Source organism: Porites lutea, chromosome 4, assembly GCF_958299795.1.
Source record: "Porites lutea chromosome 4, jaPorLute2.1, whole genome shotgun sequence".
Classification (NCBI taxonomy): Eukaryota; Metazoa; Cnidaria; class Anthozoa; order Scleractinia; family Poritidae; genus Porites; species Porites lutea.
This window is the reverse complement of record NC_133204.1, coordinates 6663269-6690330: the sequence shown is the minus strand read 5'-3', so window position 1 is coordinate 6690330 and position 27062 is coordinate 6663269. Positions and strand designations below refer to the sequence as shown.

Sequence of the window (27062 nt, the reverse complement as noted above, 5' to 3'; positions counted from 1 at the left end):
GTTCAAGTTATTTGATCATGAATGGTCACGCTATAGGATTTCATACAAATACTCAAAAGTTAGAGTGAAAGTTCTGCTAAGTTTCATTTGAATGACCAACTGAAACCAAATGAATTAATCCACAACCTCAAAAGTTTAGAACCTGCTTTAAACAATGCAATAAACTGAACTACATGAAAGTGCTGCTGAACACCAGGCCTTTCTTTTTAATGGTCACACCGTATGAAAAGGGTTACAGACTCGAACGTTAAATTAGAACTAGAACTGGCATTAGAACTGATGGTTAATATAATACATGAACATGATGAAAGACAACACTTAACGATGACAGCAACAAAATCATAAATATTAGTTAGAATACCCCTGATGCACAAACTTTGGTTCCATGGTTGCACACAGTTAAGTTGGCTTTGTGTCTTGGTGCGGGGCAAGTGGCACTGATTCCACTGTATATAGAGTCAAGAAAGTAAGAGAACCAACATACCAAAAGTGTTGCGGGCTTAAGGTGGCTCGAGACAGTTTTTCAAGGCCAATACCTCCCAAGTTTGAGCATAAAGTACGTCGCCATAAACAAAGTTTTGGAAAAATTGCCCCCACAGTTGTATTAGATAAAGATGAAAATCTTTTATGATCAGGGTTGCAATGAGATCGGAGTTGTCATAGCAACGAAATGACGCTATTACCTATTTTACTTACAGAAGTATTTCTCAGCACTGAGAACTGTTCTTCCAAAATTATTCACGGGAGCTTTTTTCTCCGATAGCCGCCTCGATGTTCGTGAAGTTTAAGCGAAATCTGTAAGAGCGTTATCGAGATATTTTGGGATCAAGATTTTGTGGTTAGAAATACGGTAAAAAATGGACAATCTTGATGTTCGCCTGTTATCTGTAGAAAATGAAGCGCTTTTGACATGCAATTTCACCTGATAGTAGTTTCAATCTTTTTAAAAACGTGTGTGAAAGACCGTGGAGATAGCTCCAGCCGATTGCTAGAAAGAAGGATGAGTGTTGGAAGGTTATTCCAATCTTTCGCGGCCGAGTGCTGAAAGGTACTTTGGCCCATGGCTGTCCTGGCTCTTGGTAGTAAATTGTCTTTTCTCATGAAGCTCCCTTGTGCGTACGCTGCCGCATCGGCGAGGTAAATATGAGATTAACTTCTCGGCGCGCAGAAAACTATGTACAATTTTAAAAATACTTTGAAACCTAAAAAAACGTCTGCGGTTTCTTAACGTTAATAAATTACGCTCATTGCGCATTGTCTGAGTACAGGTTTTTCTGTCGGCTTTGAGTATAGAACGCATAGCCTAATTCTGAAGCCTTTCAAGTTTGTCTACCATTACCTCTGGGCAAACCGCACTACAGACCCGTAGTCAACTATATGTATACCCTGCGAGCAGAGGCTTCATTTTCGCGGTATGAGCTGGCGTGCGACAAGTAGCCTTTGCCGACAACCGTTCAATTTTCTATCGTGCATGCGCAAAATTTGAGTTTGAGCGGCGTTCTTAAGCCGCGTTCGTATGCGAGAATTTGGCGGAAGGAGATGCATGAAGGTGCAATAATGGTCAGCGTTCATTCGCTGACGCAAGACTCACGCAATGTTCTAAACCGGTCAAGAACAAGTAGAAACCCGATTTTTTAATTTATTCGTCCAGATTCTGGACGGATTTAAGCGGTTGTCGGCACAGGCTACTTTTCGCATGCCAGCTCATACCGCGAAAATGTAGCCTCTGCTCACAGGGTACTATAGGTAGAATTGTAAGTTTAAAACTGAATTGTCTTACTGCCAATAACTTTGATCCAATCAACGTGCACTTTCGATGTAAGAAAAGTCAGAAAATAATTTATTATACACATACTGAGATAGACTCACTGAAAGGCCATGTCGTAAATTTTCCTACGCAAATAGATCAGTTTTACAGCTTGCCATTCGGGCAAGCTGTAGCAAGCATGTACTTGTTGCCCAAAAGTCATGTCAAGTAGACCGAAAAAAGAGAGAAATTGATGAAAAGGATTGATTACTATATCTGTAATTTAAATAATTCCCTTTAAAAAAACTTCACTTCCCCGTCGGGCAATTCACTAAGGCCGATAGCAAAATCCACTAGCCCTATATAGGTTATTAGTCACCTTTTTTTCTTTGCACGCTGCAAATGAGTTCTAGCCAATCAGACATCGAACAATATTTTTGAAAAGTGAGGAAAATGATACGTCCAATCAAAAGCCACAGTGGTGAGTGAGTTCATTTCGTGTCACATTTCCCGTCTTGTATAGGTTTTTGCAGCTTCCTTGCTTCGCGGGTTGCTTCGCAGTCATTCAACGAGGTATCAGAAATCTCACTTGTTTGCTGCCCTCACTCTTTCGATTTCTGATACGTTTACCCCTTAACAACTCGCACGTAATTACCATACGCGCGCACTTTGCATGAAGTATTCTATATATATGTATATATTTGCACTTTTCCAATTACACAAAGGATACTTGCAGAAAGAAGCATCACTACATTCCGTTTCTTCAAGACACAAGGTCGTGTTTTGCTCTATAGTGCAGTCATTACTGCAGCATGGCCCCTGGCTTGGACTGCAAAGAGGAAAAGAGAAGATCAGTTTAATTTAATTTGCCCTATAAAATTTACCGAAAACTACAATGACCATACATACATCTGGTAAATTATTCTCGCGAAGAGAGTTTATAATCTTGTCACGCGCGAAGCGCGTTTACCGCGCATGGTCTAAGCCAGCAACAAATTGGATTCCCCATCTATCTATCTTTGTATGAATACAGAATACAGTGAGTCAATCTAAGACTTGTGATTAATACATTCGACTTTACTATTCTTAATACAGTGCGACCCAGTTAAAACGGACACCGAGTGGACATGTAATACGTAGTGTCCGTATTAAGTGGGCTCTCAGAAAAAAAACGTCACAGACACATGTTCAGTAACGATATAAAGACTAAAGCAGACATTTTTACGAGGAAACGTTGCCTAATTTTTTATCTGTAACAAGCAAGTTCATCCTAAAGAAGGCCTCACGATTATTAATCGTAGTCTCAGACTAAAACTACCTTGCAAGTTATAGTTGTATTTGTCCTGAAATAGGACAATGGAAGCCATGACTTTACTTTGTACTGACTGAAGCTTTTAGTTTCCGACTCAGCGACGTGGACTGACTTTTAGGCAGAACCGTTTGAAAGGTCACTCGCCGTTTCCGCTGTTAGAGGTTTTACACTGGTAAGATATTCAGATCATAGACAGTGTGCAGATAACCTGAGTGTCCGAGCGAGGTTGACGATATATGAGAATATGTGACTCAACTCAGGACACTGAAAAGTGTCCGTTGTCCGTATTAAACGGGTTAATTTTGGGTGTTACGAAAACTAAGACCCTCGAAAACTAAGACCTAAGACCTAAGACCCGTCTTAGTTTTCGAGATTACGAAAACTAAGACCCCTAAAATCGAATCCGTCGAAATTTAAAGTCAAATTGTAACCAAAATAGGTATGATCTGTCAAATTATCTTTTGTCTGATCCTTTCCACCGAGTTTTAGGTCAAATCTAACGGTAAATTTAGGGTCTCAGTTTTCGTAATTCAAGACCCCTCTTAGTTTTCGTTGTTACGAAAACTAAGACCCTACCCCCCCCCATCCCCCCCCCAAAACAAACAAACAAAAAAACAATCGGTAAAATATATATGAAGTCGAATAACGACCGTTCAAAGACTATAAACCATAAAAACAACTAAAAGCTATCATCCGCGTGCTGAGGATCCACTTCTTCTAATAATAATTTGCAGACACATCAGTATTCTCGTTTCCGTTGATCTCCAGGATGACAACGATTTATTAAAATAAACTCTTGAAAAACGCAATGTAGTATATACTCTTTTTTTTAGCCCTTTTTAATTTTTAATCAAAAATTCGTGAAACGGATCCCTCTCTCCACCGCGCCACGAAAAGCTATCCAGTACGTATGGTGTGAACAGCAACGGCCCGGGGCGCAGGGGCACACAACGGCAATTTTCGGAAGAATATCTGTTAATAATAATAATAATAATAATAATAATAATAATAATAATAATAATAATAATAATAACTTTATTAATCTCCTTAAAAAGGCTTTTCAGCTTAATTTACAATGTCAAATATCTAAAACTTAGTTTTCCGAAAATACCCTTAAAAAATGCTGTTTTATTTTAACCTTAAATACATCTAAATTAGTGATAGACTGAAACTCGTCTGGGAGACTATTCCACAGCCTTTGGCCTCTGAAGGTAAACGCGCGCTGACCTGCAGCCGTCCTACAGAGTGGTATATGTAGGCGGTCCCTATTCCTAGTGTTACAGTTGTGCACTTCCGATCTGGTTTTAAACTTCTGACAAAGATATGGAGGTGCAAGTCCATTTAAGCATTTAAATACCATGGTAGCATCCCTAACCTCAAGTTGTTTAACAATTGGCAGCCACTGTAACTGCTTAAGAATAGGTGTAACATGATCAAATTTCCTCGTTCCAGAAACTATCCGGGCTGCAAAATTTTGCACTATCTGTAATAGCTCGATGTTTTTCTTGGTGGTATTAGCCCATACTGATGAACAATACAATAATTTACTGAATACGAGAGAATTAATTATAGTAATCAACGTACGCCTATCAAACAGGTATTTTACGCGATTTATTTGACAAAGGCTACCTATACATTTCGAAGTTAATTGAGTTATATGTTCGTCGTACGTTAAATTACAGTCCATTGTAACCCCCAGGTTTTTCGCAGACTTAGATGATGAAATCTCCTTGCTGAGTAGTGTAATGCTTAGATCATCTGGTATCTTCATCAGCAACTGCGGAGTCCCCAGAACCAGAAGTTTTGTTTTTTCCGGGTTAATGAGTAGACTGTTTTTACAACACCATGTGGCTATGTTCCTAAGATCTTCTGTCAGCTGAGCTGCGGCTAAGGTGGCATCACGTACAGGAAATGAGAGGTATAACTGTGAGTCATCAACATAGCACTCTAACGACCCTACCTTAGGTACAGATGGTAGATCGTTGATGTAGATATTAAACAAGTTCGGAAGACGATTTGAGATCTAGAATTTTCGAAACATTTGTTGTAAAATTTCTTGCTTGCCTGCCTCTCCTAGGATTTTCGTACATCTAAAAAATGGTATAATTGCCTATTTTTAACGGATTTTTACCCTAAAAAGGTCACCTAGAATTTTAAGGTAAGTTTTGATTCTTATAATTTTCGGATCACTAGACTTTCAGCTAGGAAATCCGAACAGATGAAAAATTTATAGGGGATAAAAATATGCCTATATCTACCGTTTAAATACTAAAATACGTTTAACAATGCTATGTTTAAGTGGTTTTGAGCTATATTCTCGTTGGGTGCCCCTGGGGGCGGCAGTGAAGTCGTGCACTAACCTCTGGGCCCCACGCACTCAACGAATTACCGGAAGTGCGTTTGGAATTTCCTTTCATTTTGATTGACAAACTCAACTCATTACTTTCATTACTTGCATGGTGTCAAGCAAATTGTTATACTCACTGATGTAAGTGGCATATATCTAATTTTTAAAACAGAATATTTTCGTACCATTTGGAGGTCCGGTCAAACATGAGAAAAGAGGCCTATATTGAGATGATTGCTGTGAATAATTGTATTGGCTTTTGCAAAGTTCTTTTCTTTGCATTTTGGAAAATCTATAGGACATCTCGTGTATATTGTCGACCTGAAAAAAGAGACCAACCTGCATGTTTTTCCTGGCAAAAGCTGACAGTTTCCTGGCTGAGGTTCCCCAGTCCCATTGCGACCTTCACAACATTTGTCATCCCGGGTGCATGAAGTATCTTGTTGGTAACCACAGTCACATTGTTCACCTTTCTCAACAACCATATTACCACAGAGTGCTTCCTCAGCAGCTGTGGAAATGAATAGATAAAGTTATTGTTAGCTATGGTTACTCCAACAGCATTCTTTTCTTTATCTGGGAGGCCATACCGAAATTGGGCAGCCCTAAAACATGGAATCCGGAATCCCAAATCCGGAATTCAAACGTAACACAGAATCGAGAAAGACGCTTCCAAGTGATGACGATTTGAAAAGAGAAAATAATGAACTGATCGTATAAAACATAAGTTAATAAATTTCGCAAAGGTAATCGGAAAGATTGATCACGGTGAGTATCATCCCTCGACCCCAAAAAAACTGAGTCACAATTACTGGATTCAGTACGTTCACTAAACAGACTGAGGCACAAGGTCGAGCGGAGAAAAAAAATGCATTTTTAACTTTTTGGTTTATATATGTGTGTGTTTGCATTAGTCAATTTGTTAATTATCTGCTTTAGTCATAAATTTTTCATAAATTGTCCACTTGGTGTGACAATTTCTAAGAGGCTATGCTTTTTAGACAAAGTATATTAAAAACGTTTAGCCATGAAATGTTGTGTAACTAAATCACCCCTCAACCACCTACGCGCGGTTGGGTTCATTGGTTTTAACTTAACGTTTAAAGATGATTTTTGCCAAATTTCACATTGTTCAATGCAACGGTAACCCCCGCTAACTGTTCGGTAACCTAACTGTAGTTATCTGAGCTCAGCTGTTCACAAAACTAAGCACTGATGGAACAGACAAAAGACAATAACAAAAACTTGACATGAACATTGTACCTTTAAAGCAGCATCTAGAATCAGGGCATCTCCCCTTAAAGTTCATAACAGCATTAATTTTACTCCTACTACATGGTGAAAAACGTCTGTTGTTCTTTTTTTCTCCAGTGTTGGCGCCGCCAAACATGATGAAGTTTCCCCCACTTCCTCCAGGAACACATTCGGCGTTATTAGCAGGGTCATGCTGTATAAAAGTTTTGACAATTTTTTTCTTTTGTATCATGGGCTAGTGCAAACTGCATTCTTAACAGAACTTATGTCTCCTAAAGATCTCACACTGCATTAAAGAGACAGGTTCACGGTTCAGCGCATGCTCATTTATCAAAATGCTGTTTTTCTGCCGGGACATGCTGCATCGTCTATGCAAGCAATATGATCATGTCATAATGTTGTCAAAGAACCAACCTGCACACTCCCCTGGCAGTCTCTTGATCACCTTATGTATAAATAGCTGTAAATTAATCAACCATGGAATAAAACCTACGGGTCAACGATAAATTCAACGTTGGTAGTGTTGGCATAATCCACTAACTTTTTCGGCGATTTAGTACTCCTCCATCCTACTTTAGGTTACTCTGAAATACACTTCTACTTTGAAATACACTCTGAGATAGCACAGATACATGTCAGTGGGATTATTAACCGATAGAATTAACAATAAATTGGAAAAAAGTAATTTAAGTAATGAGCATGCACTCAACCGTGAACCCGTCCCTTTAAGGCATGCGAGTAATGGCAATGAAGTTTCAACCAAAATTTACTGTGACGTTTCACTGCCGTGGGAATTGTGAAGTTCCTTAACGCCTTATGTTAAAGGTGCTGGTCTTGTCCCCTAAAGCTACATCTCATCAACCAATGTACATAAATGCGTCATTGACCTAGCCAGTGGTCAATATGGCTGGATAGAGATGCATAAAAACGCAAAAGAGCAACAACAACAACAAGGCCAATAACTTTACAGAAAAAGTTCTATTATGTGGCCTAAAGAAAATGCTTTCTTTCGGGGAGTAATTAAAGACTGCAGAGCGGTCAAGATAGGTCCATCTTGCCCGATCGGGTAGCCAATCAGAACACATGATTCGCCCAAAAAAACTCGGCAAAAATTGAGTTAATGAGACGTATTTCTCGTTGCTCCTTTCCATCTATCATGTCTATTGAGACCTCAAATGTAATAGGACTGACAACAAGAGAGGACAAGAGAGGATAAAATGATATAAGAAACTGATTTGCGTTCTTCTTAACTTCACAGCGATTGTCCCAAGCTGTTCAATTTGTCGAAGGTAAAAGAATTTCAGCCAGAATTTTTACAGTTAAACCCAAATGGTGTCATCGTGTAGCTACATACGCCACAAATTTTCGGTGCAGTTAAACAACATATTCATTTCCTATCCTTAAGTTCCAGAGGGCTCAAAAATTTACCTTATTCACTTGGACCCTAACGGTTAAAACGTATGCTCAATTTCGGATCGAAAGAGAACACAATCCATAACCTTTTGGGCCGCAGATACCTATGAACCCCAAGAGCATGGACGTCCTTCATGAAGCGACACATTAGGTAATGTTACGTCGTAGTTGTAAAGAGGAATGCAGAGCCGTCTCAAAAAATGTGACCCATGGTTAGAGTTCAACTTTTTGTTGTGCAAATTTAACCTTAGTATCATTGATTGTTGCTTTAATTTTAAAGTTGTCACTGCTGTCGCCTCGTTTTTGCGTAAGCTCCCTGCTGCCAAACCTTCACTAGAGCATCTAAACTGACGTATTGAGTTCCCAAGCTAATCAAGTATATGATTCTCATTCAACCACCCGGCCGACTAAAACGATGTCATTTCAACGCCTAGATAAAGTGCAAAGTGTAAACTATATTAAAGTTATCCACTATTTCTAAGGCAGAAATTTACTTACCGGTGAACCAAAGTTGTGGCCAGTTTCATGGGCAAAAGTGATCTCAGAAATCTTTGGTGTTACTTTCTTGCGATAGTGGATAAATGTTACAACTCCTGTATTTAGGTTTCTTCTGCGTCCATCTCTAAATTTTGTTCTTTTCTCACAGATCCCGCCTGCAGCTCCACCTTGTAAAAGACAAAGCGAAAATGCTGTGTAAACCTCTTATGTATTAATAGCAGAAAGTAAAACAAAACAAACAAAACAACAACAACAAAAGAACAAACTAAGTAAAGTGATTTTGTGCCAAAAAAATGACCTAAACTTTGAGTCCAAACATAAAATGTCTTGAAATAAAAGTTAAAGTAACCTTGGTTAAGACAACGCCGGAATTAAAGCACTTGAACGTATGTCGTCGTCGGAAGAGAGGCCATCAAAACGATCAGACTTCCAGAGCAAAATCGGCATGTAATCCTGGGTTCTGGATCTGCGTTTTCCAGTCCAAAGCGAGAAGTTTGCCATTGGTACCTTTTTAGGAGTGAACGTTGGTGACTGACCTGACCCATTATGAGTTTACGGTTTACGAGAATTTGGCCAGTGCACCCTGGTCCATTGTCTCCCAAAACGTTAGCGGAAACGAGATTGTGCGTTCCGTTTAGGTGCACGTCACAGTTTAACTACTTACCATTCTCATTTGTAGCGGTTCGACCATCAGACGATCAACAAGGACGATGACAACGGAGTGTCAGGTTGTTCCTAACAGGGAATTTAGGGAGCAGGTCCCCCTCAAAGTATACTCTCAGAGTTCAATCCGAGACACTGTGCAGTCCTGTGTGAGATTGTAGAGTTAGTTTCTTAAGGATCCGTACCCAACTCCACCGACCCAAGATTGGGAGGCAGATGAGCAGATGAACATGATCTCACCGCCGTCAATCCAGTATTGTGATGGGGTGGTCAATGGGGTGGTGGCATTTACGGTTATCGGCTAAAATTTTGGCTCTTTTACGGCTATCGGCTAATTTTTTTCAGTTACGGTTAACAAAAAAGTTAAAAAAATAACTTGTTTTGTTTCAAAAAGTTAAATATTAATTAACCTGTATTTTTTGTATCTTTAAAGCAAAATAAAGGTCTTAAGATCATCTCAGGATATGAAATAAGCTATTCTTTTGAAAAATTTTAACATTTGATAGATCATACTTTTTATAAAATATTCCACTTCTAATATTATTTTACTCATAAAAATGTCAATAGTCAATTTAAAAATAATCTTTGTGAAAAAGCAAAGCTCACACGCGAACGCCTAACTCAAGGCCGGGGCGCGACATTCATTACAACAGAAATGGCCGTTTTCACACTAAAGACGGATTATTCCTGTGAGACGGGTTATCCGTTTGATGATTCCCGTCAGATAGGTAATACGTCTTAATTTGAAAATGGAATAGTTTTAATTTTGCATGAACAATCCGCCTGACTCAGTATCCTTCAACTTCGACGGACAGTTTGAAGACGGGATTATCCGTTCCAGATAGCCTGTGTACAGCCGCCCATTTCCCTCAGAAAAAAAATCGGAGAGGGGGTGTCTGTCTGAAAGGGGGCGACTGTACACAGGCTAGTCTCAGACGGATAATTCGTTTCTAGCTCTAGTGTGAAAACGGCCAATAACATAATTCTCGTGTCCAGTGTTTATAATGGTAGCGAAGGACTGTACGGAACCACTGTCAGCCGTTTTGCCTTGTCCGTAGGCCTTATTATTTCGCGCGGCTAATACGTATCGGGTCACGTGGTACGAGCGAGTTCGCCACCGAAATGCCTTGACCGAAATTGCATGGTAAGACGCCGTACAGGGACTAGGCATGGCAATGTCTACCGTAGCCGTCAGAGAAAAACAGGGAAATGTTGTTTATCGGCAACTTGTTTTACAAACAGTGAGATCTCTTCGTGTTGTTTCACTAGTGTTTCGAGGGCACGACCTCCTAAAAGTCGCAAATATTAATCCCCAGCAAGAAGCCACACTTTCGCTATGGAAAAAAAATAAGTTCCCCGAGAGAGCGGCCGACATGGAAATGGGTCTTGGTCTTCACCTAAAAGGCGCTTTACCTAACCTGCGTACGGAGCCACACTAGCCGGGAAATAACAAACGCAACTATAAGTGAGTTTAGTACTTGAGCAAATCTAGGGAACAATTTCTTTAACGGTTAACTTTTTTTTACCCTATTTACGGCTAACGGTTAAAATTTTTCAATTTTTACGGCTATCGACTAAATTTTTGGCCGTTTTACGCCTATCGGTTAACCCCATTGAGACCCTCATCCAAAAGCAAGTGCAGGCTCCCATGCACTTGACAGTTGATCTAGCTTCTAGCTTCTGTTTATTGTAGAGGCTCAGAACGTCGAACGTTTTGCGAGGACAAGTGTATTCCGCGGGGTCACAGACAGACTGGCTGTGAATTGCTTACAGACCGGGGAGTTCCCAGGTAGGACCATCAGACGGTTGGGCAAGAAATTCCTCAAACGTCGTCGTGTTTGCAGGACTCTTCTGCGAACTACGGTCGGCAGGACACATGTTCGGAGACACTTTGGAGGTTGTCGAAACCAGGCTTTCTTAGCGATTAAGAGGACTACGAGGTTAACCTTGGGCATCGATCCTTTAGTCACCTCTTAAGACGCGCAGGGATACGTTGGCGACATATTCCCCTGAGGAGCCTCACGCCACATTATTTTATTTCCCCAAGGGATTATCTAACATTGCCTAATCCTTTTAAGATACAAAGATTCATGACGGCGGGCTATTGGAAATAATATGGGGGACGGGGGCGGAGAAGTACAAAAAAATATTCGAGCAATGAGAAATTAATGTAAAAAAAGTTCATCCACGAAGAGTACCCCCAAAAGGATATTCCTAAGAGTGGGTTAAGAGAGCGAATGTTAACGAAATAAAGTTCACGGTTCTTGAAAAATTCCCACACCCCCATAACCTTCCTAATGGTCCATCCCTTATTTTTGTGTAAATTTTATGTGAGACTTCTTCACCTATTTCACCCTGCCACGATAGTCCCAAAGCACCATTACCAAAGTCTCTGTAAGTGAAGAGGTAGGCGAGGCACAAATCATCATGATTTTCTTCCGAGTGTAGCTCGAGTAGCCTCTCCAGTTCTATGTTTTCAAACCTGTAAGGGTTTGATCTGTCATAAGCATCGACACTGTAATTGGCACGCATTCTCTGGATTTGAAATTGAATCCCTAAAGAAAAAATTAACGAAACTCATTACTAAATTACTAAATCTTCTTTGGACAAGAACACTCAATCTAAGCTGTCTCTTGTTTCTACGTTTTATGAGAATAAAAACTTGGATGTTGAAAATTCCAGGTACGCATTTATTAAAAGAGGACTACACGGCTCTTACAGAAAGCACGGGACGGGGGGGGGGGGGGGGGGGGGCGAAGGTAACTCTATTGTTTTCCACCTAAGTTCCTTGACCCACTCCTCCTGCCAGTATGACGTCACGTAGTAAGAGCCTCGGCCGGGTCGCTTGTGCAAATTAAAAAGGGATACGACAATTATTTGGACGAGCGAGGTCGAGGGCAAGCTAAGAAGCTAGCAAATATCGCTATATATCGCTTATTTGATCGACTGTGTGTGAGCTTTGGTGTTGCTATAATCTGCTTGTGCAAACCGTTTTGATATTTTGTGTCCGTGATTGTATAATTTTGTTAATTTGTTTTGCAGGTCGTGTTGCGGGATCGCCATCTATTTCACGGGACCGGCAAGGTCATCGAAACTTAAATCTTTTTTTTTTTTTTTTTCTAAACTAGGCAAGGTCTAGTCTCCAGAATAGGAGGTTCAATTCACAGATCACGCATGTTTGTATTTCATCTCTTCTTTTGCTAATTAAATGGGCCTAACTTCACATCATTCCTTTCGAGTGTAGGCCTCTGTTGATGTCCTAATTCTCCACCAAATTCAGTAAAGCTAGTTCGATCGATTATCTACATCGAGTCGGCCCGTTAAACCCGAAATAATGCGATATAGCTATGAAATACGCGCTTAAGCTAATTTTCCTCAAATGTATATTTGAATTCATGATAAATACAGCTCCAACAGCTTCAAACAGCGTCTATGGCAGGGAAAAATTGTTTTGATATGACAAAATTAATTTTTCAAGGAGTTGCTTGCACGTGCAGATAAACCGGGTTCGACTCCCGGCGACGCTGTTTAATGTTTCTTTGTACCGTTTTTTTTTTTCCTGTTTGGTCTCTTTTTTAACACTATCTTTCCTTTTGGCCTTTTTTCTTTATTCTTACTGCTGACCCTGCCTGTCATGCACTTGGATCAATGATATTTTAAGCTTAAGTCCGGAGTTTTATTTTGGAAAAGGGATTTCAAAAGCTCTTGATCTGCATACTGGCCAAGCTGACGACCAGATAAAAACCACAAGCCCTGTCAAGATATGTCCCTCCTCTGAAATAGCTTAATTTTTTTCAATGTTAGTTGACATGAAGACAAACAACACACAGTACACCACAAACTGTCCTAATTTGCACCCAACATCCACCAGTGACCCACTGGCGAAAGTTAAACTTGCCTTTTGTAATCATCAATATTATTACCTTAAAATCTCCACTGGGTTTGCCCCCAAAAAATAATTAAACGAAACCTTTTATTGGTTTTCGGGATTTAATTACAGAATTTTACAGGTGTATGCCCAATACAGTATTAAAATGCGGTAAAGCAACAAGATTCAATGCTCACAGTCTCTCACAAATACCTGTCATAGCTTCCTCTTTCAACGCTACAGCTAAGCGAACTTTGAGAGGAATCATGGGGTTCCACTAGCTCTGAAGAGCTGAAAATACGCACAATGTAAAGTATAATATATCCTTTGATGAACCTCCTATTGCTGTGTCTAAACTCCTAAATCTTGCTGTGCACTGGCCCTCAAACTGTGACCGATCGGTATGATTGCCCATAAAATTTGCTCGACGATAGAAAGGAATCTTTAAAATTCATTACTTCACTGGACGTTTCATTCCAAAAAAGTACTTAAGACTAGTTTTCTAAGACAATAGAAACCTTAAAATCTCCAAATCCAAGAAATCGGAACAGTATTTCCGTGATGAAATCGAAATTTTTATCTGTCTCTTCGATAACGCTTTGCTCGCCATTTTGAAAGTCACTGACGCGAGACGTGACGTCATACTGGCAGGCGGACTGTACCACAGATTTCCTTGGAGACACCTTTCCCCTCCCCCCCCTGCACGGGACAGAATGTTTGACGATTGCGCTTAAGACTTATCCAGGATGATAAAGGATCGCACCACCTCAGTAGGAACTGCTGGGAGTACAAGTTCATATTGGAACAGTGGTAAGGAGGAGAGCCTCTCCCTGGATAACAGCCTTACAACAAATTCATTACCCTCAGGTTTGCTTTTATCAGCAAATCCAGTATTCTTGTAGATAGCATTAACAGCTTTCACATGATTTGCCATCAGCAACAAGGCTCTCTCCTTGTTGCCATTTGCCATATTTGCTGTAAACAGATGATCGGCCTACAAAACCAAAGAAACAGGCGCCTGTAGGATCATTACAATAGCAAGCTTTAAATACATTTATAGTCATTATCACTGAATATCACCATCACTATCCCCTTCATTTCTTTTCATTGTTATCGACACCAGTAAACTTATTCGTAGCTGAGAGCGTAGACACAGTCGCCGAGCCAGAAAAAGGAGCATGTATCTTTGCTCTCATTGATTTATCGAAAGATCCAGCCATCCTTTTATGTAAATAAATTCTAGGTCTGTGCCTTTTTTGTAAATAAATTCTAAGTCACATGCTTTCTTCCGTGGTAACCACGTGACCCCAAGTGTCCTCGCTGTTGTCAAATACGATAACGAGTCTTTGCTGTGGTCCTGTCTTGTCTTACATATAAAGAAAGGAATTATATAGGCAACACTTCACTGGTCTGACCTCTACTTGTACGATCGTTCGAATGTAGCCTTTTCTTTCGACTAAGCTGGGTTCAGAAGAAACTATTCCCACCATAATTCAGTTTGGAGTGCAACTTATTACATTGCTACCATAGTAAGCGCGCTGTGATTAGCTGCTAAGAGGGCAAGATTTTCTTTCACTGACCGAGCATTATTAGCTAGGTTTCTAAGGCATATACAAATTTGTGTATAACTTGATAGCGGACATCCATGCTATGGTCATTGACAGCTGCCAAAAAAGGTATCCGCTAATCAGTGTCACATGACTGTATCGCGGCTCAAGTGTACAAATCTTTGAGCGGACTTGATTTTTAAGTTATTGGCTGACCAGTAGGCTCAGATCCAAATTTCCCATCGTCAAAGAAACTTTGTAGTTTCGATTGCATAGCCTTGTTAGTTTCGGTTCACGACCTCGAATGACCTCATGCAAGCGGCAAGTTGAAAATTACTTTCGGTGTTTTTTTTTTTTAATTGTATTCTTTTTAAGAGTCGCGCTAAAAAGGCCATATGGTAACTATAACCGCCTCCGTTTGGTAATTACTGGAAATCTCAGGCCCCGGCCTTACTTGATGTATTGTCATCGGGCGATAGCGAGGCCTCGGTCGGAGATTTCCCTATAATGACCTCACTCTCCGTTAATAAGTGGTATATATTAACTGGACGAAAAAAATTGCTCCTGGCAGTATCATCGTACCAAATTTGTTCAAACTGTTCAGCAAAGATGATAAATGCCCCTTTTTCATACCAGTTTACACGGGGCTTTAAATTAGGAGGCAAATTGTGACATTTACCATCTTTCCGGCCCTGATTTACTCCTCAGTTTGCACATTTTAATATCATATTCATTTGCCATGAACAAATTTGGTGCAAATCCTTTTTTCGTCCAGTGATTGTAGTTTTCTAGCCGGTTATTGGTACATTTCCTCTTTTCATGGAATTTCCACATTGTTAGTACAAGGATAAAGTAATAAGGTTGAGTTTTTATATAAAAAAATCTTTTAGTTTTTCTATCAGTTGACTTACATTCATCTTTAAAGTACACGACACTTTGTTTTTATCAATGGGTCCAACCGCTCTGCGATATCTGAATTTAAATGGCTCAAAATGGGTGTCATGTTCTTTTTCAACAACTTTTCCTCTCACTGCCGATCTGAAGGGTGCAATAAAAGATATTTAGTTATCAACGCAAATTCGTAGATTAGGTAAATTAGGTAGATAATCATTTTGTAATTTGCAATTCAAGATTTAACCCTTATTAGAGGCTGATACCTACTAAAAGAGTTCAAAATTCGCAGTGATACTACCACTACATACAGCATGATATGTAAAGAAAAATTGAGTGATTCCTTTCTGGAAAAAAATCTTGTGATACATAATGGTGACATGATTTCTAACAAAAACAGCTTGTGTTTAATCAGAAGCATATAACCCCGTTCGGGGTTATATGCTGCTGGTTTAATCTAGCTCAATACATTTAATAATAGATTACCTTGGGATAAGGAGGCTTAAGGTATGAGATTGCGAGACATGCAGTAAAGGATGATGAGATTGTATCCTATTATAACGCCTAATTTCATCAAAGGTAGGGCGGGTGCAGTCACCTACACTGAATGTTATAGGACCCGAAATTTTGGCCTGGTATTTCTTAACTTTGTTACGCTAGTACAATGCTAGCTTTATTCACACCGGGGGGATTTTGAGCCACCCTCACACCCAACCTCACTTTAAAGTTGAATATCTTCAAAACCGTTCAAGCTATGACCGCCAAACTTAGGGACTTTCCCTGGGAATATCTGGAAACATTTCAGTAAAGTCGTCGTGACGTGAACGTTAATGTTACCATGGTAGCCGAGTTTTGACAGTCATGCTTTTCAAAGTGAGCCCTCTTTCTTCTATAAAAAAGTTTTCTATTTCTATTTAATTTTACTTATTGAATAACCATGTTAGACTTGATTTAGCATCATTTTATCAAATTTATTATGACTGATAATGTAATCCAGGCTTTTAGCGACTATTTTGAGAAAAAAATCAATTCAAAATTACCAAATGGCAAATGCTGGGCTCAAGTTTCATCAGTGTTTTTTTTCTCCCGGAATTTCATAACTTGCCGGGTTTTAGCCTAAGAATCCGTTTATACACTGATCAACTTTTCTAACATGATAACCTCGATTTATACGCGTTTTAAGTAAAATGGAATACATTTAAAACTTATTCAAGATTGCAGATCCAAGATGGCCGATGGTTCCAGTTCCTTCTTTAATAATAGATGACGTCATAATGACATCACTGCTATCATTAAATATTTTTAATGTGTTAGCCAACTTCATGTTTATCAGAGACCTTTCTATTTGGGTATTTTTCGCTTTATGCGGCTACTTTTAAGGGGAAGAATTGATTACATTTGGGTTCTGCAGGAGCCCCTGGGCTCCTGAGTTCTGCCAATACTCTTATTAAATACGAAGTCAAATTACGCCATTGTGTAAATCAAATTATACCTAGATGTTGGGAATGATGAGTAAATTTAAGTCAGTGTATTCTAATTTTGATATAGATGGTATAGACGGGGGACCTCTTAAGCTCCGCCCCACCCCCCCCAATTAAAGCCTAAAACAGGGGTAAAGTAGGCCGGTGAGAAACTTTTTATCTTGGCTTTTTGTGCGGTAGACTCCATATATTTTACCATAATTGTGGCTTAATTTTATACACAAAACCATTAAGAGAATTCTCGTGAAACAGCCTGTCATCTCGCACTTTATCAAACGTTATGAAACAGTGTACCTCTTTACTTTATCCATCCATCTTTTGGATTTATCATTGATACCACAGCCAGGGCCATATGCATGTGGATAATGAACATCTCTGCTCTCATAGATCACTGAGTGAAAGTCTTGAGGTGCATCTTTGAAATACTGTTTTGCAGACTCCACAAAATACTCATCATTTCCTACATGAATTTTGCCTTCAAACACTCCATCGTCGGATATGAAACCATGCACCAAAGAGTTTTTATAACCTAAATTAAGGACAAGTGGAAAAAGGCATCTGTAATCAAAAAGGAAATAATCTTTGAATGCACCCACTTGTCCTTTCATGTACAGTACATACTGAAGCGATAAACTCACTGAAAAGCTATGCCGTGGACTCTCACGCGTAAAAATAATTCGAGTCAATCAGAGAAGCAAACGATGTTTTTCACATTTAATTACTAGGCAATAAAGTATGCTACATTTTTTACGTATAAGAAAAATATCAGTGGAATTAAGCTCCCGTAAGTGGACGCCCCCAGTACACAAAAAAAGCTAAGGTGCTCGTAACTGGAGCTGCATGGCTGCTTACAAGACAGGTTCTTGTATGGGGCCACTAGAAGTGTAAGGCCTTAGAGGGCGCTTACGAGAGCTTGCGCATGCCCTCTAGTTCATCAGTGGGTTTTGCGCTTATCATTAGTGAGTTTACGCAACAGGATGGCAGGAAGAAGAGGACGGCAAAACATTTGTGTGTGACAAACGTGACAGGGCTATTACGTTTAACACAAACGTTTTCTGGTCCTTTACAAAAAAAAACTGTTTAAAGGAAAGTGAAGTTTAAATAACAAGTTATATCAAAGAAAATTATTGTCACGCTTGCCACAAGGTTTGTCGTCTTCTTTCCTCTCCCGTCCTTTTGAGTAAGTTCACTATTCTTTGCCTTTTGTCGAGGGCTCGTTGCATGAGCTCAGTTTTGATATGGAAGTGAGAAGACTGGGCATTTTGCGTTTTTTTTAGCCATTTAACCATTACTTTGTTTGCGTGGCTTTAGAAAAAAAAGAAAAGAAAAAAAGAATACTTGATCTCAGGCTCAGCTATGAACAGCTATCCGTTTTCGCTGCAATAATTACAGCAGCAACACAGCACACGCATCACAAAAAGGCGACGCTGAGAAAAAGACCTACACATCATCCCTCATCCAAGATAAACAATACAGTCTAACAGCAGACAACGAGTATTACAACAAGCTAGGTAAATGTCTGATACCTGTTTTTTTCTTCCTGAGGAGATTCAAATTCTTGTTTGTTTTATTTGAAAGTGTACAAGACACAGTATTAACAAAATGCATGCACCTTCAACATTCCCTGTTACAACTTTTGCAGGATCAAATTCACTGTTTTCTGCCTTAAAGTCTTGAGTAAAAAGTTCTGCATCCCTTTTGAGACGTATCTTGAATTCTCTATAAATAGAAATAAGGCCTTTTAAAAGTCATATTCTTGGTGTTTGTAGTGGCGAGGTTGAGTAAGCCATTGTGCACATATCTTAAGATTTTCAAGAGGGGGTATTTCAAGGCTCTCTTAGCAAGAATCATAGTTGCACGATCAATATCAATTATTGGCCCAACCAGGTACAGTAAAACCCCACGACTAAGAACCTAGATTTTAAGAACCTGTTAGGCTTAAATTTGCCAGTAAGGCCCCCCTCTAGATAAGAATCTGTTTAGCCTAAAATTTGAAACAGGTTCTTATTTTCTATATCTATGAAAAAACCCTAATGAGATAGGTCAACATTCAGAATCGTCTTTGGAGACAAACAAGGGTGTAGGTGCCTAATCACTCCACCAGCATCCTCGGAGACCTAGGGGCAGTCAGTCGGGCGGGAGAAAAGGCGCGACGAAAGTTTTCAAGCACAGGCGGAAAAGCCCCCGGGTACCGACTCTCACCGGACCATTTCCAAACGGCCAAGCGAATGTTGGCTCCTGATTGGGACAAAAAATGCTTTGTATTATTGTGCCCAATCGGCGAACAGCATCTCCTGAGTTTCTTTCGTGAGTTCGTACACGACGGCTATTATCTCGCCACATTTGCCCGGTTCGTTCACCAAGCTTTCCTGATCAGAAACGAAGGAACTACCAATGAGTCGAAAAACGTTTGGATGCTACCAGCAGGAGCAATTCAATTTGCACCGAGAATATTCTGTTTCTGACGGATCACAATGTATCGTAATATAATAATAGGATGTTTAACTTGCAGTCGAGACGAGAAAGTAAAAAAAAGCAATAGCTTGACAAGGGAAAACAACGACGTTTTTGTACATTTCCTTGCCGTTACTGCACGACTACCACGTGAAAATGCCTAATTTCACGTTTTGTGAAGGACTTAAACAAGCAATAACAAAATGTTCTTTCTCTTTATGAACTTGGATATGGTTGACAGAAATTCAGCTCCAGGAGGGTTCGCTTGCATTTGACAAAGTAACCGAGTTGGAGTAATCACGAAAAAATGTGAATTCACTTTTCATGCGACGTTTTCGTGGCTGTCAGCTATCGTGGCATCTTAAGAGCCAATGTCTGTAATTTTCGAGAATCGGTTGACAGTCGCGAATTTTTGAATTTCTTCATATTTTGCTCAAATAATCTCTATAGTACACTAATTTCAAAAATCACGTTAAAACTTGTAACAGCTTTCTATTTTTTCAGGAATCAGGCAAAGTTTGAAAAACTCTAAATCGGCGCTCTTTCGAGTATGAAATTAGCGAAAATTGAGCATTTTCTTCGCGCTCGTACATAAAAACGGAATAATATCTCTAGATGAAATCAAGTCACAAAACAGACACACATTTTTACTCTATAATTCAGCAGTTAACTTTAAATAAACCGTTTAAATGTGACTGTACCGGCCGCAAGAAGAATCACGGTTTCAGCACTTTTTAAAAATGGCAAATTTGACCTAACTTCACCATCGTAAAAACCCAGTTGGTACATGGAATTTCAATATGAAACAAGAACTGTATTGAAGCATATCCTTTGCTGTTGTTTGTGTTAAAATATTTCTGGCGGCATTCCAAATGCACACCGTCCAGAGACCAAAACCTGAAGGGTATTTTGACACCAGGAAAGCGCGTGCAACAAGCAAGTTTCAACGCTTGGAATATTAATCCTTCGCAAACCTAAGTTACTTCGACATTTAAACCCTAGTCAGAGTTGTAACGGTTTCAGATTATATTTCGGCGTTTCTGTTCGGTTTAACATGATTCCTTTCAACTGATTTTTGCGATAAACCATAATGAAGAGACGAATACGCAGTTCAAATCACAGTTAGTACATGGGAATATTGTCCAAATACTCGCTTGCTATAGTTTTAATCGTATTGAAACCTTAATATCAGAAAAGGTATTTACTTACCTGAATTTAAATGCTAGACGGGGTCACAGTACCGCTAACTAAATTCTGCATCACGGCAGAATCGAAGTTAAGTTTGTGTATGTTTTCAATCCGTCAACACGAGGGAAGATGACATTCTGGATTTGCGTGACGCGTAACGCGCCGAAAAAGAAATTCCTGGTATAAGTGTTTTACGGTGCAAGTCTTTGTTGTATGTTCGTATAGCATCTCGCACATATTCAAACTTGGTTTGTGGCGCCTGTGGCCCCAGTAATGCTGAATGTATTGCGATCATAGAAAAGATGTCGTGAGTCACTTGGTATGCTCCTGACTTGTTAGTCACGTGAGTATGTAGGGCAATAACCAAACATCGACCCTAGCATGCTAATGATAAAAGTAAGATTTTCTGCATTTACGTTAGGTAATCTTTGTTTGATCCACAAAATTGGCGCATGAAAATAAGAGTTTTTCCTCACCACCTCTAAATGTTTGGTTCTGGGTAGCAGTGCAACAAATCACGTGGTACCGTTCTAGATCAACCTACTGGCTGCTCATAGAGGGGTCCATAAAGGCACATTGATTGATGACTGCGTATGGCCTGAACTAAAATGATATACGCAGACGTTTTCTGAGCGACGAATGTGCAGCTTTTACACTCCTCTTTCGTTTTGAAAATAGACGAGCACGCGAGCGAAGCGAGCGCGCGAGAGAGAGCCCCTTGCTCTACTGGTCAATAAATCCCCCGCGGCTTTTATTTTCATACGCAAAATCGACGATCTCCAAAAAGAAAATAGATCGACGATCTCTAATGAAAAAGTAGAGGGTCTGTGACGGGCTGCGAAGGTGCTTGCTATTATTTTAGTGAACTTTACAAGAGGTCTCAGGTGATGATGCTAACGTCATGAAAAGTCTACTTTAGGGAAGGAGGAGGAGATGGGTGAGTTGGTTGGCATTTGGTTCTCCTTTAGGATCAACCCTACACATACAAAAATTCATGTCTTTATTCACTACATTTAGAGCTAACAGTCTTTGCTTGATCCACAAAATTGGCGCATAAAATCAAAAGTTTTTCCTCACCACCGCTAAATGTTTGGTTCCGGGTGGCGGAGAACAAAGCACGTTGTACCGTTTCAGAACAGCCCACTAGCCATGCTGGCTGCTCATTTAAAAGGGGTCCGTAAAGGCACATTAACTCTGTGCGGCCTGAAGAAAATTATATACGCAGACATTTTCTGAGCGACGAAGGTACTGCCTTTACACTTCTTTTTCTTTTCGAAAATGGCCACGGACTTCTCTCCTCGCTCCTCGCCGCTAGGCGGTCGTTTTTGCCTGAGAGATACCACCACGAAGGAGTTTTAGCACACAAGTCACTGCAGGTGCAGACCTAGGAAAAGGGTATTCTCCATCTGAAATTTAAAATCGAAATGAAAGGCTGTTTTCAGCCTGTTATCTCTTTTCTCCGCACGTATTTGGTTAAAAGATAGTAAGTAAAATGGCTGAGGCACTTTAAAGCATTTCTTTCATTTTCGCGACGGATTTTGACGTTATGAAAAAGAACTTGTCAGTGAATTGGTTTATTTTCTAGCCTGCGTTCAAGTGCCGGGGGGATGGTGGCGGAAAGAGCCAGGTGACTACACCTTTTTTCAGGCGGGAGCTAGCAGTACATACATTCTGGTCTACCCCATACTGTGTAGACTGGCCTTTAAGGGCCTCTTTTCGGGGGGCGAGGGATCAGTACAATTCGTCAACAGCAGGTTGAGGTCTCGCCAGAAGATGCCCTTGCTGCAGAGGAGCAAAGCAATACTACTTTCAGTAATTTAAACATGTTAAATACTTGTATTTCGCTCATCAAATGTGTCCATTGTCCATTTTCGATTTGTGGTTTTTCAGGAATGTTCTTTTGCGGAGCATTGGCCAATTTTCATTAAATAGTTGTACTCGTCTCCATTTCCCTGCTCTACCCTCATGTTGCATATGGCGTACGTGTGTACCTAAATCCCTCAATTCATACTGAGGTGATCGATAGAGAAGTCTATACGCTAAGCGGGGTTAAGATTAGTTTATTACAAGCAAAGGCGCAGAAGGCTAAGTGCAAATAAAAAAACTAGTGTGAAAAGTTTTGCAGACTCGGCTTACTCTATTTGTTTTCTTTCTCTATTTGAGTTTCGGCTGGTGACATCCTAAAATCAGGTTTAGTTCCACATGTTTTGGGAATATAAAATATAAAACTAAAAAAACAGTGTTAATTGTGCACTCGTGCGATGATTTATCCTTGCCTGTACAGTTGCGTGACCAGACTCAAATTACACACGGGCTTTCATCACGCATCGCAGCGTTTAGTCTGAGGCTAAACGATGGAAGATTTCAGTAAACTGCGGCCACTTGCGGTAGAAACGACTGTGGTAAGTAATTCTTGGAGATCTCGAATCCTATTTAGAGCTAGCACGCCGTTTCTAGCGGCTTTATTTTAGGTGCAGAAACTCGAAGTTAATATTTACACTCCATGAGAACTTAACAGCGTTGTCTTTTTCAGCTACTTGCGTGCAATAAAATGTAGTGTTAATCTACTTAGTTCTTTTTTATAACCATAAAATTGAAAAGCGTTTTTCAAAAGATTTTTAGAGCTCCCCGTAATGTGCTCCTTGTAAAAGAAGCTAAGTTAGCAAAAACTTTTGTGTGCCTACACTCGCGCCTTGCTTGTTTTCAGCGTTCCAACGTGCGAAACTTTGCCGCACGTTTCGGTGTCTCAGCGACGCACTTTTGTAATGCCGCCAAAAATTTTTTAACACAAAAAACGGCAAAGAATATGCTTTAAAATAGTGTTTGTTTCATGTTGAAATTCCATGTATCAGTTGCTTTTTTCGATGGTGAAGTTAGGTCAAATTTGCCATTTTTGAAAAGAGCCGAAATCGTGTTTCTTCTTGCGGCCAACACAGTCACATTTAAACAGCTTATCTAAAGATAATTGCAGAATTATAAAGTACAAGTTTGTGTTTTCCTCGTGACTTGATTTCATGTAGAGATGTCATCCCGGTTTTATGTACGAGCGCGAAGAAAATGCTTAATTTTCGCTAATTTCATACTCGAAAGAGCGCCGATTTGGCGTTTTCCAAACTTTGCCCGTTTCAGGAAAAAATAAAAAGCCGTTATAAGTTTTAATGTGATTTTTGAAATAAGTGTACTATAGAGATTATGTGGGCAAAATATGAAGAAATTCAAAAATTCACGACTGTCAACTGATTCTCGAAAATTACAGACATTGGCTCTTAAACTCCCTAATATTTACGAAGGCGTGATCGATGAAAGCGTGAATACCTGTTGTAAGCTCAAGCTTGTATTTTTGGAAAAGCGTCTTTAGTTTTCGGGCAGACAGTATTTTGAAATGGAGAGTTTATATCAAACTGAAAGTTTCCTGACTGCGTGCATTTCTTTGATGCATGAGCCAGACAAGCCGTGATCGAGTCAATAGCCGTCGTGTACAAACTCACGAAAAGAACTTAGGAGATGCTGTTCGCCGATTGGGCACAATAATACAAAGCATTTTTTGTGCCCAATCAGGAACCAACATTCGCTCGACCGTTTGGAAACGGTCCGGTGAGAGTCGGTACCCAGGGGCTTTTCCGCCTGTGCTTGAAAACTTTCGTCGCGCCTTTTCTCCCGCCAGACTGACTGCCCCTGGGTCTCCGAGGATAAGCTCGCTAGGACCCATACGTGGTTCACGCAGATTATAAACTCACTTCGCTCGGCGCTTCGCGAGGAAGAAACAGTGATGTACTGGATTAATAAATCCGAAATGTGCTTTCAAAGGAAAGAATATAAAAACATATATAACGGTCTAGGCGATACTGGTGGTAGACGCTGACATTTATCCTAAAGTAGCCTGCAGTGCAGGCGTTTTCTTTGAGCGCGCAATTTGCTCGCGAAAGCGCCATGTTGAAACTTCCCGAAGAGAGGAGGAAATGGGGCGAGTCAAAGGGAGCGGGGAGGGGGCGGGGAGAGAGAAGAGAAAACGCCGTATTTTTCTCTCCCCTCCCCCTCCCCCCTTTCCTTCTTTCGCCCTCGCATCTACCGTAAGGGTTACTATTTCTACTCTCCCTAATCTTCCACTGTCATAAAATCAAAGGTGGCGGCTACAACAACATTATGAACACGAACAAGGTTTCGCCCACCCAAAATACGCCTGCACTGCAGGCTAATCCTAAAGGTGATGTTACGCGGGACGACTCGCAACGACGTTTTTTGGCGCAACATAGCGTTGCAATGCTGCAGCGACTTTAGGGGACTCAAGGTCCCAGAGTAGGCCTCATCACATTGTTGCTGTTGTTGACCACAACCACAACTGGCTGAACGCATTTCGTTAAATATTCCATTACTTCTTGATCAATATGGAATCCTGGCTTTTGCCAATTATTATAATTTAAGCGCCCAGATTCAGGCACCAGATAACGTCTCAGAGTACTTAAATTTTCAGAATTTTTCCGGGAGAGTATGTCCCCGGACTACCCTAGCATGTCGCGCCTTGAGCTCTCCAAGGCTTACAAACAAAAAATGCCTCGGAACGCTCTTGGCCACCAACCGAAACAATGTCGCAAAAATGTTGCAACGCGGTGTTGCGCTAAAAATCGTCGTTGCGAATCGTCTCGTGCAACATCACCTGAATTCTGTTCTCTCGGAAAGAGAATAAAATTTCTTTGATATTGAACACGGAGCTCAGACGAGTGAAGTCAAATTAAGAATACACCGCGAGTTAAATTTAGTTCAAGCCAAGCAAGTACCTAGAGAGCCAGCTTGGTAACGTAGGATTCGATGAATATGCTAAATCAGTTTCCAAATATTTAGCTTGGAGGGATAAATTACCTTTGAGAAGATTTTAAACTCAGTTTAATAACAAGATCGCTGTTTGGACTTGAACGCCTCACGCGATTGTGTTGATCAAGAACCGGAGCTTTGTCATAGTTCAATGTCTCGTAGTGGTTTATGTAATCACCCAAAGGTCGTCCTGTGGAAAGAAAACATGAACATTATATACATATATATGATGTACGTGTTTATGCGGAAGTGTTCACTTCGCAAAACTTTTCCATTGTTACGGAAAGATTTTATAACTTCTTTAACTTACGATATGACGATGCGTAACTGAAAAGGAGCACAAACCAAACAAAGAAAACATTGTTAGCTGCCATGCTTTGAGAACCGTGATTCTGAAAATAATAATAATAAACTCGTGTAAACCGTCGTCAGTCGACAGTGACACACTGTACTAAGTCACGTTCCATCTGAATTGTAAATATCATCCCTGGGGATTAATTAATGATATGCAAATGAGTATATGTAATAAGAAATACTGGCATGCACTGTCCCCTTCACTTCACTTTGTCCGACACGAAGGACGCTTGGTTCCCGGGGGGGGGGGGAGGGGGGGGAGGAATCCGTATATGAAAGCGGTGGTGATGCTCGTCGTCTCGCTTAGGGGTGTAAATTTTGGATTTTGGTCTCACTTAGGGTTTTCTGGGCAAAACGCCTTCATATTTAGCCGTGAAGGTCTCGTTTAGGGTTGCACTCGATTCGTTGCCCCGGGCGGGCATAGTTTCTCCTTCTTCCAAGTGAAAACTGGAAGTGTAAGTGTGCTGTTCACTAGTACATCATTAAAAATTAAAAATTAAAAATTAAAAAATAACCTACGTGCTAGAAAGGAACGATAAGCGTTGTCGTTTTAAGTCATAATCTAAGGCGTTTCACACTATCACAAGCTTATCGGAGACGTGTTTAGCCTGTCAACCCTTTCAAACTTAATTTCCTTCGTGAATCTTCGGACAGTGACGATTTTCTGATTCTCTATGCCAATGCCGATTGACACATGCTTGAAAAACTATTCTCAGTTCGCATTAAGGGAGAATAAACCCTCTTTATCCTCTTTTGTTTCGCTTTCATCGCAACTCCTGCACTCTCGACATGTTTTGCACTTTCGCCCCTCTACGAAACTTCCACGCAATGCGCGAGGAAATATTATCCGCAGGAAATCCGGTACGTTCCAAAATAACCCAAAGAGGGATAACGATGGGTAGAGGGCCTATATGGGGGATTAATTCTCTGAGTTTTATCCTCTCCTTCTCCTACCTATTTCACGGTTCAAGCAAAATCACTCTAACTCCAGTTAAGATTAATCCTCATATTTATCTGAAGAAGTTTCTCTTGATGTTTGTGATCAGTACTTGTTCATATTCATGTGAACTGAGACAATTTCCTTACCATTACAAACCACAATTCTGCAATAAAACAATGTTAAAAACCTCTTTTTGTGTACAGCCTACAGTGACTTGCTTCGCATTCTCGGATAATTACGTAAAGTTGACAGTTCTGGTGAAAATGATTAACTCAACCGGTTTGTTTACTTCCACA

At 40.2% G+C, this 27062-nt stretch overlaps 1 protein-coding gene across 1 annotated transcript; it reads right to left on the bottom strand.

Annotated features, from left to right (window-relative positions):
• Positions 1-242: 242 nt before the first annotated feature.
• Positions 243-25846, bottom strand: LOC140934090 (disintegrin and metalloproteinase domain-containing protein 10-like). Its single transcript, XM_073383774.1, has 12 exons — positions 25783-25846; positions 25521-25662; positions 18634-18740; positions 17316-17550; positions 15561-15687; positions 13964-14096; positions 11580-11789; positions 8572-8738; positions 6670-6853; positions 5746-5917; positions 2478-2576; positions 243-446 (listed from the first exon to the last, which is right to left on the bottom strand). The coding sequence occupies exons 1-12, from the start codon at positions 25844-25846 to the stop codon at positions 353-355; spliced, it is 1734 nt and encodes a 577-aa protein (XP_073239875.1). The 3' UTR covers positions 243-352.
• Positions 25847-27062: the final 1216 nt, after the last annotated feature.

Excerpts from the sequence above, each read along its gene's own strand:
- LOC140934090 (XM_073383774.1), bottom strand. The coding sequence starts at position 25,846 with ATGGCAGCTAACAATGTTTTCTTTGTTTGGTTTGTGCTCCTTTTCAGT. Across the intron at positions 14,097-15,560 it reads CGTGTACTTTAAAGATGAAT|GCCGATCATCTGTTTACAGC; the intron begins GTAAGTCAACTG and ends TTGGTTTTGTAG. Across the intron at positions 447-2,477 it reads AGTGATGCTTCTTTCTGCAA|TGGAATCAGTGCCACTTGCC; the intron begins GTATCCTTTGTG and ends CTCTATATACAG.